Here is an 18,882-nt window from a genome sequence, read left to right on the forward strand (position 1 = left end):
TGCGGGTTCTGACAGGGCTGCGCGCCCGCACAGCCTCACATGTGCGCCGGCACTGAAGCCGCACAGTACCCTGCGCACAACAGTTAGCTTGGCTTCTTGATATCCTCTTTCTTTCCGCACATAATACCTACAAAACCAAAGCATGGAAATCAAAATAAAAACAAAGCAAGAAGACTAAGAGAAGGGAAGATAAGGGAGAAAAGGAAAGAGGAAGCAAAACTAAGTAAAAATGCTTAGAAAAAGGGCCAAAAAAGCGCAAATTAGGGGAGAATCCTTAGAGAAAAAGGATAAAAGAGTGGCATAAATGCCACTCATCAAAATCCCCCACACTTGCCTCTTGATTGTCCTCAAGCAAGGAAAACCGGAACAAAAAGACAAACACAACAAACATAACATGACAAGGTTTTCGCTAAACCAATCAAACCTTAAGGTAAGGGAATGTTCAATTTGGACTCATTTGCAAATAAATGCACCAAAGAATACTTATCTTTCTCAATTCAAGGAGGTAAAACATGTTCCAAGATGCTCAAGGTTGAAAAAGACAAACCTAAGCTAAGCGTAGAGAACTAATGATTTCATTCTCCACCCTAGCCCCAACCAAGACGGTCCGCGTTCTCTCCACTAGCTTCAATTCATCCCCTAGCTAGCTCCTCATGGTTCCTCGAGGGAACCGGAAAAAGAAAATTTTATGTGGAGCCATAAGGTCATCCCGACATCTCAACTATGCATACTCTCTCCATAGGGTTGAAATCTATCTCCCTCCACCGTTCCTTGACCACGCCCTTCTAGAATCCAAGGGTCTTAAGTAGGGTTGTAATGTCATGGCTAGGGGTTATGGTTGGGAAACAATTTGAAAATTTTGGTGGCAATTCCTAAGTGAAGCGTAAGAGTGGCCATCTCTTAAGAACATCCTAAGAATTGAACCTATTCTTCCAACTTACAACCTTTCAAAACAAACCCACCACATTACTTCAATCTTTTTCAATTTTTTTTTTTTGCTTGGTTTTCATGAGTTTCAAGTCCTTTCAACTTTCTTGCCAAGCCTTGTTGCGTACTCTTTTCATGAATAGCCTTTCAAAACCTTATTTGAATCAAATTACACAACTTTCTTGCTCAATTTCAACATTATCAAACTCGAACGTCACAAGCCAATGCTTCACTAACTAAAAGGGTTGGTAGAACATAGGCCGATAGGTTTGTAATATGGCTAAGTCAAGAAAGGGTAAATAAGGCTCAAATTGGTTAGCAAGAGGGTGAATGTAAAAATGAAAACCAAATTTGTAATAAAACACAAAGAAAACAAAGAAAAATGAGAAGAAATGCCCTCTTCCTCCTCTAGAGTTATATGGTCACAATCTTGGGAGCTAGATGCCAACACAAAGATAAAGACATGCATAGTTAAGGATCCTAAGTGCCGCTTACAAGAATGATGAAGGCTAGAACAAATGACGCTCACACGGGATAAGAAATAAAGCAAATACTAACCAAGGAAATCCTATCCACCATAGAGAGCAACACCATCTTACCACTTTCCCGTGAACTAGGGGTTCAAATGTCCTCAAAAAGTCTAAACCGGGCTACCTTAGCTTACAATGTGTCTAACTCAACCCAAAGCATTATCAAACCGTGCAAACCCTCATCAATTAGGAAGATAAGCATCCAAAGACACATCGAGGCAAACCAATCCAAAAGAGTGAGCAAATTACACATCAAAAATCATTTCAAATTGTCATAACTATGCTTGTAACACAAAAAGGGGAAAACAAAACAAAAGAAAGAGGAAGAAATAAAAAAAGTTCACATACGAGGCATATAATTCAATTAAATCCCAATCGTCATACAAGTTATCGTTCGATAACAACATCAACGATCCCAGGTTCCATAGAACCAAAAGCAAACATCCTCGAACCATTCAACTTCTTCCTAAGCTAAACCTAAGCTAAACACCCAAGGAAAAAGAAAACAAAAGAGAGGAAAGGTCTCACCAAATGCCGCTTAAAATGAAGACAAGATAAATTATGCACTCTCACCGACGGGGGCTCGAATTGCCCTTTGACTTCCTTTATCTCCATTTCCAAGCTTCAAAAGTAAGCCAAAATGAAATAAACAACTGAGATGAAACAAAAATAAATTAAAAATTTAAAAATCAAAGAAAGAAACTAAGAATTTAAACAAATTGAAGAAATAGAAATAAAATAAAATAAACTAAAAGAAATTTGGATTAAGGGAAGTTTGGACTGTCGGGAATTTGGATTTTTCCTCATGGGAGCACCATCGCCTACACAAACACTTGAAAATTCATTAGCAAATACTTATCAAAATCACCCAGGGACATAATCATCACAATAAAGCAGATAAATCAACATCAGAACATGATAAAGCCAACCGAACCATAAGAGCTCTACCACCTACAATGAAATCACCCCCACACTAGCATGAAGACAAGCCTTCCCCCACACTATAAAAAAAACATCCCTTTGCCTCTTACACACCCCCACACTAAAAAAATGCACCGTCCGCGGTGCGCCAAATTAAAAACATTGGGAGGGGGCAAAGGGGAGAAATAAAGAACAAGGGGGGCTAGTGGCCACTAGGGCCGGCTTCGTCATCATCTCCATCATCCTTGGTGTCGTAATAGAAACCGTCCGGAGGGATGCCGTGTGGGTCCCAACCACCGGAGTAACCCGGAGGCCAACCAAAGTGACCTCGAAAGAGGTCTTGTTGCCATTGAGGCAACGGGTCGAAAGGGGCGGGAAGCTGAAGAGGGGAAGGGTGGGTAGGGTCGAAATATGGATAGTTGGGGTCACCCCGAAAATCGCTCCCCCCGGGGGCACGATAATCGTACCCGGTTTCCGTCTGGTAGTTTACCCGGGGAACACCGTGGGAGGAGGGCCCTTGCCAATAGGGCCAAGTAGGTTTTGATCCTTGCCACCTAGGGACCGGCCCTTGTTGGGGTGGCCAATAGGGGTAGTTTACCGTGGGGGTGACCTCACCCCTATCAACGGTCGCACCATAAAGAGCTTGGGTTTGCATAAACATACCCTATTAGTTCTCCATTATGCTTTGCATGCCAAGTTACATGCTCATCATTTGTTGTTCAAGGCTACTCATGCCTTAATGATGTTGCTGTTGCTGATGATGTTGTTGTTGTTATTGTTGTTGTTGTTGTTGCTGCTGTTGCTGTTGTTGATGTCGCTGTTGTTGCTGTTGTTGTTGTTGTTGTTGTCCGACTTCCATATTCCTTAAGCCACCCAGAGAAGTGGGTATCACACCATTATCTCGCGGAATCTTCCATACATTCCTTGCATTTCGCTCCAGGGATGTACGGCTGGGGTATGGCAAGATACAATGGTGCTCTCGGTTAATTATCCATGCATGAAAATTGTTGGCATCTGAAGTTCCTTGGAGGAACCCCGACCTTCTCATCTTCTGTATGTCAATGAATAGATCTTTGTCGGCCCCAACTTGAGTGCACGAGGGGAAGAAGCGTTCATAGTTGAGCTTCTTGGCAATCCTTGTAATCATCCCACCGAGGGCAATTTCTCCTGTCTTGTGGCCCGACTTGATTTCCTTGCAGCACAAGACAAACCAGTACCCCATATTGAGCCTCCCTTTTAATTCCTCCGTAGTGGCAACCCACAAAGTAAATAGCTCCTCATGTGAGAGCTTGCTCAAGTCCTTCTTGCTAAACACCGCAAACCCGAGAATGCGGTGTATAATACGGAGCATAGGGTGGATAATATGGTTGGCCACCGAATACCTGGTGTTGAACTCTTCAAAGTCGGTAATTGTTTACCACAATCTAAATGCATCATACTCAGGGAATAGGCTCAACGAAGGGGCAAGGAGGTCCGCCTCGGGGTTCAAATCCAACAATACATTAAGATCACTCAGAGTCATAGAGTGCCGGTTGTTGAACAGTTAAAAGGAAATTTGGAAGTCGTTCCCAAGAGGCTCTTTTTCAAAAGAGGCCAAGAATTCGAAGGTGGGTTCCTTATAAGTTCGGTATTGATGTTTGATGAACTCACTCATCCCCAAGTTATCAAGGAGCAACTTTATATCGTCGTTAATCCCTAAAGCTCTCATGAAGCGTTGATCACAGTGTCGGGAGGGATTGAACTTTCGTCCCGTGAAGGTCGTTGAAGAACGTAGCATGGACCTTGTTCGAAAATCTCAATCTAGGGGGAAAATTAGGTCCTTGAGCTTGAGTTTGTTAGGTACTCGGTTCTTCAACCGTTAACTGGGCTCCTTTCTGCTCTTTCTTTTGCTCAATATGTTCAACCAATACAAAAAACCCAACCAAAAGGAGAACTACCTCCGAACTTAACCAACAACTGGAAAACAACAACAACAACCCAAGTCTCTACAATCTGCAAAAGGGTTAGTGTTAACAACTAACCTTACAAATATAACGCCCAAGACAACAAGAATCAACAACAAAGCAGTCAATCAAAACACATCATGATAGTAAGCAATTCTCATGAAATTAGTTGCATTATCAACAATACAAACACCAAATTTCTCAACTTAATTTCATGAAAATGGCTTCCAAAACAATAGTATTAACAACAATGTCCCCCAAAATCACTAAATTTCACACTAATAACCAATAAATCCCTCACAAAGAAAACCAAAATCATATGCAATTCACTCAAGCTAATTCATGTCTAATAACTAAAAATTTTGCATAAATAAGTGAAACTAAGTAATAAAATAGCAAAATTTAGAGTTATACCACTTTGTAGAAGCTTGAACACCACTAAGAGCCTCCAAGAACACCACCTTTAATGAAGCTTTCAAACCATGAAAATGGGGGATTTTTGGGTATTTTGGAGAGAGAAAGTGGGTGAATTTAAGAGTAGAGTGAAAGTTTTTGATGGATTTGAAAGAAAATCAATGGAATTTGTGAAAAATGGGTGAAATTTGAAGGTTAGGGTTTGGGTTTGTGAGAAGAGAGCATGAAAATTGGGTTTCGAAAATATGAGAATGAAATTGGGAAGAAGAGGGTTAAAACCCGATTTTCCTGCTCTGCGCGCCCGCACAGTTGAGCTGCGCGCCCGCACAGAAGTCGCGCACAACAAGTCGCGCAAACTTTCTGCCTCGAGCTTTAATTTGTGAATAAATCTGTGCGGGCTCTGACAGTGCCTGCGCGCCCGCACAGATGGCGCGCACAGGGTCGCACAGAGTAATTTCGATTTATCCTCACATCTTCAAAATAGAAAATCCTTGTTCCTTCATCATCCAAACACCTATTAACCAAAAAGGTGAAAAAAAATAATCAAATTCAAATTCAAATTCAAATTCAAAAAGGAGAAAGTGAAATCGGAATATTCTAAAAAAAAAGTTTAGAAAGGAGTTAGAAACTCGAGTTGCCTCCCGAGAAGCGCTTCTTTATGAGGTCGCTAGCTTGACCACGAGAAAAATTATTCAAGTGGGAGGCATGGGATCCAAAGGATCAAGCAATATACATTCGATGATACCAACTTCTTCCTTGCAAAAGTAATGCTTTAAACGATGACCATTAACCATAAACTTGTTACCATCCGCATCTAACTCAAAGGAGCCATAAGGATTAGTCTTTGAAATCACAAAAGGACCCGACCACTTTGACTTATGTTTACCCGGAAACAAACGAAGCCTTGAGTCGAAAAGTAAAACCTTGTCTCCAACCTTAAAGTTCTTGTTTCTAATATGTTGGTCATGCCACTTTTTGGTCTTCTCTTTATATAACCTTGAGCTCTCATAAGCATCATCTATAAGCTCTTCAAGTTCATTGAGCTTAAGCAATCTCTTCTCACCGACCAACGATAAATCCATATTGAGCTCTTTGATGGCCCACCAAGCCTTCTATTCCAACTCAACCGGAAAGTGACAAGCCTTTCCATAGACCAACCTATAGGGGGTCGTGCCGATTGGAGTCTTGTACGCCGTCCTTAGAGCCCATAGCGTGTCATCAAGTTTGAGAGACCAATCTTTCCTTGATTTGTTCACCATCCTTTCAAGAAGATTTTTGATTTCACGATTCGAGACCTCCACTTGTCCTTGAGTTTGAGGGTGGTAAGGTAATCCAACCTTGTGATGAACGCCATATCTCTTGAGGAGAGCTTCAAATTTCTTTTTGGCGAAATGGGAGCCTCCATCACTAATTAGCACCCTCGGAACTCTAAACCTAGGAAAGATGATCTTCTTTAGGAGCTTAAGCACAACCTTGTGATCATTGGTAGGTGAGGATATGGCTTCAATCCATTTTGTCACATAATCGACCGCTACCAAGATATATAGATTCCCACAAGAAGAAACGAAAGGCCCCATAAAATCCACCCCCAAACATCGAAGGGTTCAACTTCTAAAACACTTTGTTGGGGAATTTCGTCCCTCTTGGTAATGCCTCCGCTCCTTTGACATCTATCACATCGCGCAACGAATTGGTGGGCGTCTCTATGCATTGTCGGCCACCACAATAAGGATTGAGAGATTTTTTCCGCTGTTTTGTCAACACCACCATGTCCTCCCACATGGTATTGAGTGGCAATGCTCCCTTCCGATAAAGGCCATCTCCACATTGCTTGAATAGGTATGGGTCATTTCAAAAGTATCATCTCAACTCCTTGAAAAACTTTTTCTTTTGTTGAGAAGTGTACTCTGGGGAATGACACCACACGCAAGATAGTTGGCTATATCCGCGTACCAAGGGGTAGAAGTTGACACCAAAGCCATGAGACCCTCGAATCCTATCTCATCATTAATCCGTACATCCTCCTTGTTTCCAAATGGTAGCCTAGAAAAATGATCCACTACATAGTTCTCCGCTCCCTTCTTGTCCCTCATTTCCATGTGAAAATCTTGGAGAGAAAGAACCCAACGGATCAAGCGAGGATTTGCTTCTTTCTTGGTCATGAGATACCGTACCGCGATGTGATCGTGTACACGATAACTTTTGAGCATATGAGATAGGACCGAAACTTATCGAATGCAAACACTACCGCTAACATCTATTTCTCCGTTGTTGTGTAATTCCTTTGAGCCTCATCTAGTGTCCGAATTGCGTAGTAGATGACACATGATTTTCCTTGTTTCTTTTGACCAAGAACGGCACCTACTGCAAAGTCACTAGCATCGCACATTAGCTCAAAAGGCAAGCTCCAATCCGGAGCTTGCAGAACGGGAGATGAAATGAGAGCTTCCTTAAGCTTACGAAACGCCTCAAGGAAAGCCTTATTAAAGTAAAAAATAACCTCTTTTTTAAGTAATTCGGTCAAGGGTTTGGCGATTGAAGAAAAATCTTTGATAAACCTCCGGTAAAAACCGGCATGCCCAAGAAAAGCCCGTACCCCCTTGATGGAAGTAGGAGGGGGCAACTTTTCAATCACCGAAACCTTGGCTGGATCTACTTCAATGCCATTTTTTAAAACCTTATGGCCGAGGACAATGCCCTCCTCAACCATAAAATGGCACTTTTCCGAATTTAAAACCAAACTCGTCTCTTGACACCTTTTCAAAACTTTTTCAAGGTTAAAAAGACAAGTGTCAAAAGACGAGCCACCAACACTAAAATCATCCATGAAAACCTCAATTTCGTTTTCAAGCATCTCAGAGAAAATGGAAGTCATGCATCTTTGAAAAGTATAGGGAGCATTGCATAATCCGAATGGAATTCTTCGGTATGCAAATGTCCCATATGGACATGTGAAAGTAGTTTTCTCTTGATCACTTGGATGGATAGGGATTTGGAAAAATCTGGAATACCCATCCAAGAAACAAAAGAAAGCATGGTTAGAAAGCCTTTCAAGCATTTGGTCCATGAAAGGGAGAGGGAAATGATCTTTCTTGGTGTTTTAGTTCAATCTCCTATAATCAATGCACATTCTCCACCCGGTCACCGTCCGGTTGGAGATTTCCTCTCCCTTTTTATCCTTGATTATGGTCATTCCACCCTTCTTTGGAACCACATGAACCGGGCTAACCCATTTGCTATCAGAGATAGCATAGATGATGCCCGCCTCACGTAGTTTCAAAATTTCTTTCTTCACAACCTCTTGAAGGTGGGGGTTCAACCTTCTTTGAGGTTTAATGGAGGTGGAAGGATCATCTTCAAGATGAATACGATGCATGCATAAAGAAGGGTTAATAACTTTAATATCATCAATGCTATACCCTATCACATCCCTATATTTCCTTAAAACATCAAGAAGTTTTTCCAAATTAAGACCATCTAGGGTAGCATTGATAATAATAGGGTTATTTCCCTCCATATCAAGAAAATCATATTTCAAAGAAGGGGGATGGGGTTTGAGTTCTACCTTGGGAGGAGTCTTAGAACTCTCCTCCAATTTCTCCTCCTTGGACTCAAGCTCGACCTCAACTTGTTGTTCAACTTCCTCCTTTGAGGATTCTCCATTGCCATGACAAATTCTTTAGCCTCTCGAGAGTGAAACTCTTCTTTTGCATGTAAGGGCTTCAATCATTGGATCTTGAGGCCTCATCACGACCCTCCCCAAGAGATCTAGCTCCTCATTCACAACATCAACTTTATAGCATTTTTCAACCAAGGGGGTCTTGAGCAACTTTGAAAATTCAAAGACAATTTTTTCATTGGCCACTTCACAAGAGATGGTGTTGTTCTTGCAATTGATGACCGCCCCCAAAGTTTTAAGAGCTTCACGTCCCCAAATCAAAGGAGTGTTTACATATTCCTCCATATCCATCACTACAAAGTCACAAGGCACATAGATGTGTCCCACCTAAATTGGAACATCCTCAAGCTCTCCACAAGGTAATTTCACCGATCGATCGGCCAATTGAATTGTCTTCCTTGTAGGGATCATCTCTATATTGAGTTTTTGAGCAATGGATAGAGGGATTAAACTAACACTTGTTTCAAGTTCGGCTAAGGCGCCCCTAGCTTCCATGTTCCCAATTTTTACCGGCAAAGTGAAACTTCCCAGGTCTTTTTCATTCTTGGGCATCTTATGTTGGACAAGAGCACTCACTTGATGTGGAAGGGTGATAAGCTCATCATTGAGCTTCCTCTTGTTGGTGAGAATATCTTTGAGGAACTTGGAATAAGATGGCATTTGTGTCACAACTTCAAGAAAAGGGAGGTTGATATGCAAATTCTTCATGACACTAAGAAATTTTGTGAACTTGTCATTCAACTTCCTCTCCGCAAGCCAACCGGGAAAAGGAACCGGTCCATCAAGATTCCTAGCCTCACTAGGAATTGAAGTTGTCTTCTCATTGTCAGTCTTCTTCTTCTCCGAACCTCCTTCTTTCTCATCACCTTTTTCTTTCTCACCTCCCTTTTTTTCATTCACACTCTCCTCTCCTCCCTTCTTTTCCTCACTATCCCCTTCATTTGGTCCTTCATAGGAAGTTCCCGACCTCAATGTGATCGCCTTGCATGTATCGGGTTTTTGATTGTGAGATGGGGTTAGGTTGTGGTTGTCCGGGTAGAGTGGAAGGTGAATTAAAAGGAGTTCTCTCAGCTATTTGAGCTAGTTGTGAATCAACCATCCTGTTGTGAGCTCTTATCTCTTGCATTTGTTTCCCAAAAGATTGCATTTGCACATGCATGGCTTGGAGGAGTTGAGTTTGAGTTAGCTCCGCTTGAGGTGCTTGGGTTTGATTGTTGTATTGGTTGTTCCTTGGATAGCTTCCTCTTGGGTTTTGGGGTTGAGATGGAGGTGGATTTTGATATTGAGGATTGGAGTTATAGGAAGATTGAGCTTTTTGGTTCCATTGTTGAGGTTGAGGTACAAACCCGGGTGGTGGTTGTCTCCAAGATACTCCACCGCCGCTTCCTATAAATCGCTCTTGCCTTGTGTTGTATGCCACTACATGTTCGGGGCTTAAACCTCCACAATAGGTTGTATCATGGTTCGTTCCTCCACAATTTTGACAAGAGAAAGAGTTAACTTGAGAAGAGCTTGCTCCACCACTTGAACTTGCATTCACACTCGTGTTCAATTTGGAAAGCCCTTTTGTTAGTTGAGCAATTTGATGTTGTAATTGATCAACTTTCTCCTATTCATAAATACCACCTCTCTTTGGAGCATTTCTTCTTCGGCCCCCCCAAGAGTAATTCTTTGCTACCTCTTCTATTGTGGCTTCAACTTGATTTTGAGGGATCTTGATTAATTGACCACCCGCCCTCGCATCCAAATTGGCTCTTGACATGGGCTCCAATCCGTCGTAGAAGAACCGCATGAGCAACCCTTGATTGTATTTATGGTGGGGACATGCTTGCACCAACTCTTTGAATCTCTCCTATGCTTCACCAACACTTTCATCGGCTTCTTGCTCAAATGATGCAATTTTCCTTCTCATTTCGGCGGTCTTCTCTTCGGAGATAAAGCGCTTCAAGAACGCCTTTCCAACCTCCCTTCATGTTGTGAGAGAGTTAGGCTTTACTTGCTTTAGCCATTTCTTTGCTCGTCCGGTGAGAGATTGCCGGAAAAGGTGCATACGAATGTAGTCTTGACTCACTTCATTGGTTTGCATCATTGCGCACAATTCAAGGAATCGGTCCAAATGTTTAATAGGGTCCTCACTTGCACTTCCGGAAAATTGCTCCGATTGGACCATTCGAGTATATTGTGGATGGATTGAGAAGTTGGTTTCCGTGACGGGTAGAAAAATCCCTCCCGTGAGCTCATAATCCTCCGGATTTCTGAACACACGAAACAAGACATCATTCTCTTGTCCTGCCATTGATTCGCGTGGTGAACTTGAAGAGTAAGTATCACTCTCACTATCAACTATCACTAGGCGAAAATACGTAATGGCCACCGGTTGAAAACCCCCCATTGCCATCGGTTTTGAAACGGTGGTCATTTGGGGGTGGCAATACAGCAACGCATGGCCACCGGTTCAAAACCGGTGGAAAAAGTCCTCATGGCCACCGGTTAACCGGTGGTAATACTAATTTTGGAGGGGAAGGCTGACTATTGCCACCGGTTTGAACCGGTAAACCGGTGGCAATAATAGGGATCTAATTTATTTATTTTTTTTCCTGCAACTGATCCTGCTATAATATTCTACCATATTATTGCTATAAATTCTGCCATAATATAATTATTATTAATAATCATAACAAGAATTAAAAATATATATTTAGACTTTTATAATTAAAAACCAAATGCAATATAACAAATAAAGTGTGATATATACATAAATACAGACAATACTAATAACTAGTCAATATTGTAGTCTAAAAGTTAATAATTAACAAAGTATAAATTCAAAATGATGCAACATTTACAAATTGAAGGTGATAAAAGATGCCAACATGTCTCGAACTTCATTAAGGTCCTTGCTTGTTAACGCATCTCCCTTTTGCACCTTGCAAAACTTGGAATATATATAAATAAATTATGTTAGAATAAATTAAATTAATTAGTTAAGTTAAACATGTGAGTAATAAATATGTAAAAAATTAAATACTTAGGTCAAAACGGTTAAAAAGAAGGCCTAAAAGACTTCTACTTGCCCATTTTCTACATTTTTAAACAAATGACCAAGTTCTTTCTCACAACACAAAAATTATACTTAGTTATAGGTGGCTAAGCCTTGAAATCACAGAAAAAGGGCATTTTACTAAGTTTAAGGCCGCATTTTCATCCAAAATAGCCTAAATAAGGCCTATTTAACTTCTACTTGCCCATTTTATACATTTTTAACAAATGATCAAGTTCTTTCTCATAACATGTCAATTATACTTAGTATAGGTGGCTAAGCCTTGAAATCACAGAAAAAGAGCATTTTACTAAGTTTAAGGTCGCATTTTTATCCAAAATAGCCTAAATAAGGCCTATTTGACTTCTACTTGCCCATTTTCTACATTTTTAAACAAATGACCAAGTTCTTTCTCATAACATGTCAATTATACTTATTTATAGATGGCTAAGCCTTGAAATCACATAAAAAGAGCATTTTACTAAGTTTAAGGTCACATTTTCATCCAAAATAGCCTAAATAAGGCCTAAATGACATCTACTTGCCCATTTTCTACATTTTTAAACAAATGACAAAGTTCTTTCTCATAACATTTCAATTATACTTATTTATAGGTGGCTAAGCCTTGAAATCACAGAAAAAGAGCATTTTACTAAGATTAAGGTCGCATTTTCATCCAAAATAGCCTAAATAAGGCCTATTTGACTTCTACTTGCCCATTTTCTACATTTTTTAACAAATGACGAAGTTCTTTCTCATAACATTTCAGTTATACTTAGTTATAGGTGGATAAGCCTTGAAATCACAGAAAAAGAGCATTTTACTAAGTTTAAGGTCGCATTTTCATCCAAAATAGCCTAAATAAGGACTAAATGACTTCTACTTGGCCATTTTCTACATTTTTAAACAAATGACCAAGTTCTTTCTCATAACATATCAATTATACTTAGTTATAGGTGGCTAAGCCTTGAAATCACATAAAAAGAGCATTTTACAAAGTTTAAGGTCGTTTTTTCATCCAAAATAGCCTAAAAAACTTCTACTTGCCCATTTTTTACATTTTTAAACAAATGACCAAGTTCTTTCTCATAACATGTCAAGTATACTTGGTTATAGTTGGCTAAGCCTTCAAATCACAGAAAAGCGACATTTTACTAAGTTTAATGTCGCATTTTCATCCAAAATAGCCTAAATAAGGCCTAAATGACTTCTACTTGCCCATTTTCTACATTTTTAAACAAATGACCAAGTTCTTTCTCATAACATGTCAATTATAATTAGTTATAGGTGACTAAGCCTTAAAATCACAGAAAAAGGGCATTTTACTAAGTTTAAGGTTGCATTTTCATCCAAAATAGCCTAAATAAGGCCTAAATGACTTCTACTTGCCCATTTTCTACATTTTTGAACAAATGACCAAGTTATTTATCATAACATGTCAATTATACTTAGTTATAGGTGGATAAGCCTTGAAATCACATAAAAAGAACAATTTACTAAGTTTAAGGTCGCATTTTCATCCAAAATAGCTTAAATAAGGCCTAAATGACTTCTACTTGCCCATTTTCTACATTTTTAAACAAATGACCAAGTTCTTTCTCATAAAATATTAATTATACTTAGTTATAGGTGACTAAGCCTTGAAATCACATAAAAAGGGCATTTTACTAAGTTTAAGGTCGCATTTTCATCCAAAATAGCCTAAATAAGGCCTAAATGACTTCTACTTGCCCGTTTTCTACATTTTTAAACAAATGACCAAGTTCTTTTTCATAAAATATCAATTATACTTAGTTATAGGTGGCTAAGCCTTGAAATCACAGAAAAAGAGTACTTTTTTTAAGTTTAAGGTCGCATTGTCATCCAAAATAGCCTAAATAAGGCCTATTTGACTTCTACTTGTCCTTTTTTTACATTTTGAAACAAATGACGAAGTTATTTCTCATAACATGTCAAGTATACTTGGTTATAGATGGATAAGCCTTCAAATCACAGAAAAATGACATTTTACTAAGTTTAATGTTGCATTTTCATCCAAAATAGCCTAAATAAGGCCTAAATGACTTCTACTTGCCCATTTTCTACATTTTTAAACAAATGACCAAGTTCTTTCTCATAACATGTCAATTATAATTAGTTATAGGTGACTAAGCCTTAAAATCACAGAAAAAGGGCATTTTACTAAGTTTAAGGTTGCATTTTCATCCAAAATAGCCTAAATAAGGCCTAAATGACTTCTACTTGCCCATTTTCTACATTTTTAAACAAATGACAAAGTTATTTATCATAACATGTCAATTATACTTAGTTATAGGTGGATAAGCCTTGAAATCACACAAAAAGAGCATTTTACTAAGTTTAAGGTCGCATTTTCATCCAAAATAGCCTAAATAAGGCCTAAATGACTTCTACTTGCCCATTTTCTACATTTTTAAACCAATGACCAAGTTCTTTCTCATAAAATATCAATTATACTTAGTTATAGGTGGCTAAGCCTTGAAATCACATAAAAAGGGCATTTTACTAAGTTTAAGGTCGCATTTTCATCCAAAATAGCCTAAATAAGGCCTAAATGACTTTTACTTGCCCATTTTCTACATTTTTAAACAAATGACCAAGTTCTTTTTCATAACATATCAATTATACTTAGTTATAGGTGGCTAAGCCTTGAAATCACATAAAAAGAGCATTTTACAAAGTTTAAGGTCGTTTTTTCATCCAAAATAGCCTAAAAAACTTCTATTTGCCCATTTTTTACATTTTTAAACAAATGACCAAGTTCTTTCTCATAACATGTCAAGTATACTTGGTTATAGTTGGCTAAGCCTTCAAATCACAGAAAAGCGACATTTTACTAAGTTTAATGTCGCATTTTCATCCAAAATAGCCTAAATAAGGCCTAAATGACTTCTACTTGCCCATTTTCTACATTTTTAAACAAATGACCAAGTTCTTTCTCATAACATGTCAATTATAATTAGTTTTAGGTGACTAAGCCTTAAAATCACAGAAAAAGGGCATTTTACTAAGTTTAAGGTTGCATTTTCATCCAAAATAGCCTAAATAAGGCCTAAATGACTTCTACTTGCCCATTTTCTACATTTTTGAACAAATGACCAAGTTATTTATCATAACATGTCAATTATACTTAGTTATAGGTGGATAAGCCTTGAAATCACATAAAAAGAACAATTTACTAAGTTTAAGGTCGCATTTTCATCCAAAATAGCTTAAATAAGGCCTAAATGACTTCTACTTGCCCATTTTCTACATTTTTAAACAAATGACCAAGTTCTTTCTCATAACATATTAATTATACTTAGTTATAGGTGACTAAGCCTTGAAATCACATAAAAAGGGCATTTTACTAAGTTTAAGGTCGCATTTTCATCCAAAATAGCCTAAATAAGGCCTAAATGACTTCTACTTGCCCGTTTTCTACATTTTTAAACAAATGACCAAGTTCTTTTTCATAAAATATCAATTATACTTAGTTATAGGTGGCTAAGCCTTGAAATCACAGAAAAAGAGTACTTTTTTTAAGTTTAAGGTCGCATTGTCATCCAAAATAGCCTAAATAAGGCCTATTTGACTTCTACTTGTCCTTTTTTTACATTTTGAAACAAATGACGAAGTTATTTCTCATAACATGTCAAGTATACTTGGTTATAGATGGATAAGCCTTCAAATCACAGAAAAATGACATTTTACTAAGTTTAATGTTGCATTTTCATCCAAAATAGCCTAAATAAGGCCTAAATGACTTCTACTTGCCCATTTTCTACATTTTTAAACAAATGACCAAGTTCTTTCTCATAACATGTCAATTATAATTAGTTATCGGTGACTAAGCCTTAAAATCACAGAAAAAGGGCATTTTACTAAGTTTAAGGTTGCATTTTCATCCAAAATAGCCTAAATAAGGCCTAAATGACTTCTACTTGCCCATTTTCTACATTTTTAAACAAATGACAAAGTTATTTATCATAACATGTCAATTATACTTAGTTATAGGTGGATAAGACTTGAAATCACACAAAAAGAGCATTTTACTAAGTTTAAGGTCGCATTTTCATCCAAAATAGCCTAAATAAGGCCTAAATGACTTCTACTTGCCCATTTTCTACATTTTTAAACCAATGACCAAGTTCTTTCTCATAAAATATCAATTATACTTAGTTATAGGTGGCTAAGCCTTGAAATCACATAAAAAGGGCATTTTACTAAGTTTAAGGTCGCATTTTCATCCAAAATAGCCTAAATAAGGCCTAAATGACTTTTACTTGCCCATTTTCTACATTTTTAAACAAATGATCAAGTTCTTTTTCATAACATGTCATTTATACTTAGTTATAGGTGGCTAAGCCTTGAAATCACAGAAAAAGAGTATTTTACTAAATTTAAGGTCGTATTTTCATCCAAAATAGCCTAAATAAGGCCTATTTGACTTCTACTTGCCCTTTTTTTTACATTTTTAAACAAATGACGAAGTTATTTCTCATAACATGTCAAGTATACTTGGTTATAGATGGATAAGCCTTCAAATCACAGAAAAATGACATTTTACTAAGTTTAATGTTGCATTTTCATCCAAAATAGCCTAAATAAGGCCTAAATGACTTCTACTTGCCCATTTTCTACATTTTTAAACAAATGACCAAGTTCTTTCTCATAACATGTCAATTATAATTAGTTATAGGTGACTAAGCCTTAAAATCACAGAAAAAGGGCATTTTACTAAGTTTAAGGTTGCATTTTCATCCAAAATAGCCTAAAGAATGCATATTTGACTTCTACTTGCCCATTTTCTACATTTTTAAACAAATGACCAAGTTCTTTCTCATAACATGTCAATTATACTTAGTATAGGTGGCTAAGCCTTTAAATCACAGAAAAAGAGCATTTTACTAATTTTAAGGTTGTACCTCATCAAGATGTATGGTGTTGGTACAATGAGTCGCTATGTCAAGCATGAATCTCATCACGTATAATCCACAATCAACTCCATTATCTTGTTGTGGGCACTAGCATAGGAACAAATCTAATGAATCAAACGTCACATAAAATCCACTATTGTTTTAGCAATGTTTATTAAGATAATCACAATATGATGTGGCATTACCATAGGTGATTTCCATGTAGGACCCCGTGGAGCACGACCATGTATCTTCTTCATAATACTATAGGAAAGTAAATTCAAATTTGATTAGTTTGACTACTAAATGAGTTAGGTTAAGATAATTAACACTAGGTATCTATATTTACTTTTGTAGTACAGACATCACGAGGTACTTCTTTGTTGATCGAGCTGAATCAAGGTGAAAGATTGTGTTATTAGCAGGACAAATTACCATGAGGAACCAATGAAACCTACATATATTCACAATACACAAACAAATCAATAATTATGGTACAACAAATAATTCAAATGTAGAAAGAATTGAATTACACATGGTTAAACGTTCTCCTCATAACATGGGGCGAATATGAACTTGTCTCCCGCACGCATTGATTCCCTAATACTATGATTAACATAATACATCACCTCGGGGGAGTTGTGTAAGATTCTAGTCTCGGATGTCTCTTCGGGGCATAACCACCCAACTTTACTAGGGGAATCAGTGTCACTTAAGTGCTCCCATAGTGATCTACGTGCATGTACAATGAAAAATTAATTGACATATATATGAAGGATAAAAAACACTAATATGAATAACATAATTAATTTAAGTGGCATGTGCCCGTACCTCATGAATATTTGAATGAGAGAAATGTTAAGCATTGAACCTCTTAAAAATTCCTTCACATCTTGTTTGTTTAACCATGCACTGGCATCCTCATCATAATGGAACATTGCCTTAGGAAGTGCAATTTCAATGGGATCGTCACTAGGCAAATGACTAAAACGATTATGTAGAAAAGTTAAATCCTTAGTGAGCGATTGAAGGACATTGTCTCCAACAAGTGGAGTAGGTTGCATGGCTGAACCTTTCGAAGAATTCTTTTTCGACACTTGTTCACTCTTCGACCCTTGTTCACTCATCTTCTTTGTAGGTTGATCAACGCTTTTAGGCTTCTCCACCTTCCTTTTCTTTGATGGTTGACTTTTTTTCGAAATCTGATCAAAACAAAGATAATTAGAGTTCAAAAATTTTTGGCCGGGGTTTAAGCGAGTAAGTACGCATGCAGATTTGTTATTTTGCACAACATCAAAATAAATATTACCTCGTTGATCAACCTCACCTAAGCACGTGGCCATTGCACATAGTCGGGGGGAACGGCAAGGGTAAGTTCATTTGCTTCGCCCAAGCATTGAATTCACCTATTAACTCATTGCGAACTTGTTCCTTGATGGATGCCACCTTGGCATCCAATTCTTCCGGTGAGTTAACACTTGCTCGAGATCTTCCCATTTTTGTGTATTCTGAACCCATCACCTTCTCCCATCCTAGCAACTTCCCTCCCATACCTACTACCCGGCCTGGATGGTAGGGCTTTCCCAAAGCCAAGGTGAAGGGGTCTTTCTCTATAGTCGGGACCAGCTTGCCTTCAACAACTTCTGTAGTGTACTCAAGCTGTAGCATTAGAAGAAATGTTAACATGAATACATATAATGCTTTTGTATGGTAAAGTTATGCTAAAGTTTCAAATAGCTTACTAGTTTATCAGCCACTTTTTTTTCCGGCTCCTTGATGACCCATTTTCCGGTGTCCTTATCAAAGGAATGTAGAGAACAAATGAAATCGCCAGCACGACTAACCAACGTAGTGATCGTGGAGTTGGAGGGTTCTTCGGATGACCCTTGAGTCAAAGTGGGGTATATACCCTCCTTCTGCCAAGTTTGCCTCCATTCACCAAATGTCTTGGCCCCCGTACGATGGCGGTACTCCTTCTTCAATTAATTTGCCTTGTTTTGCTCCCGAATTTCCTACATAAATAGTAATGTTAGCATCATTACTGCAAAAAGAGTCAATATATTATACAATTCTCATTAGATTTAGTAGTTCTTACAATTGCTTTGGGTCGAGTTTTTTGAATAACAAAGTATTTCCACTCGTCCTCCGTCACGCTTGACCATTTTTTCCACGGTGGGTCTTGTTCCTCAACATCTTCCTCATTTCCACCTTCACCATCATTTCCCTTGGAAGCTTTCTTCTTGTGTTTCTTTTTCTTATAGATCCATCCAATGGTCAAGTGGGTCTTGAAGCCTCTAAATCTCTCCGCTAGTAAAGAATCAAACACCCTTCTTGTTTCGGGGTTTTCTGATGTCCTGCGGGAGAGTTACAATTCCGAGACTGGAACCGGACGCCTGTACCTGCAAAATAACGGAGACTCCTGAGAGCTCCGCCTCCAACGGTCAAGTTAGTACCTGATTAAGGAGTAATCAATACAGAAATTAAAGTAATGAGATCTCTCTAGGTGAGAGTG

At 38.3% G+C, this 18,882-nt stretch overlaps 1 protein-coding gene and 1 long non-coding RNA gene across 2 annotated transcripts; both read right to left on the bottom strand.

The window, feature by feature from the left end:
* Window positions 1–5,427: 5,427 nt before the first annotated feature.
* Window positions 5,428–5,817, bottom strand: LOC110726845. Its single transcript, XM_021906370.1, has one exon. It carries the CDS (start codon window positions 5,815–5,817, stop codon window positions 5,428–5,430), a length of 390 nt encoding a protein of 129 aa, XP_021762062.1.
* A 5,508-nt stretch (window positions 5,818–11,325) lies between these two features.
* Window positions 11,326–16,786, bottom strand: LOC110726853. Its single transcript, XR_002512408.1, has 4 exons — window positions 16,720–16,786; window positions 16,577–16,634; window positions 16,380–16,478; window positions 11,326–11,349 (listed from the first exon to the last, which is right to left on the bottom strand). It is a non-coding gene; the product is annotated as an uncharacterized LOC110726853 (long non-coding RNA).
* Window positions 16,787–18,882: the final 2,096 nt, after the last annotated feature.

Source organism: Chenopodium quinoa, unplaced genomic scaffold, assembly GCF_001683475.1.
Source record: "Chenopodium quinoa cultivar QQ74 unplaced genomic scaffold, ASM168347v1, whole genome shotgun sequence".
Taxonomy (NCBI): domain Eukaryota; kingdom Viridiplantae; phylum Streptophyta; class Magnoliopsida; order Caryophyllales; family Amaranthaceae; genus Chenopodium; species Chenopodium quinoa.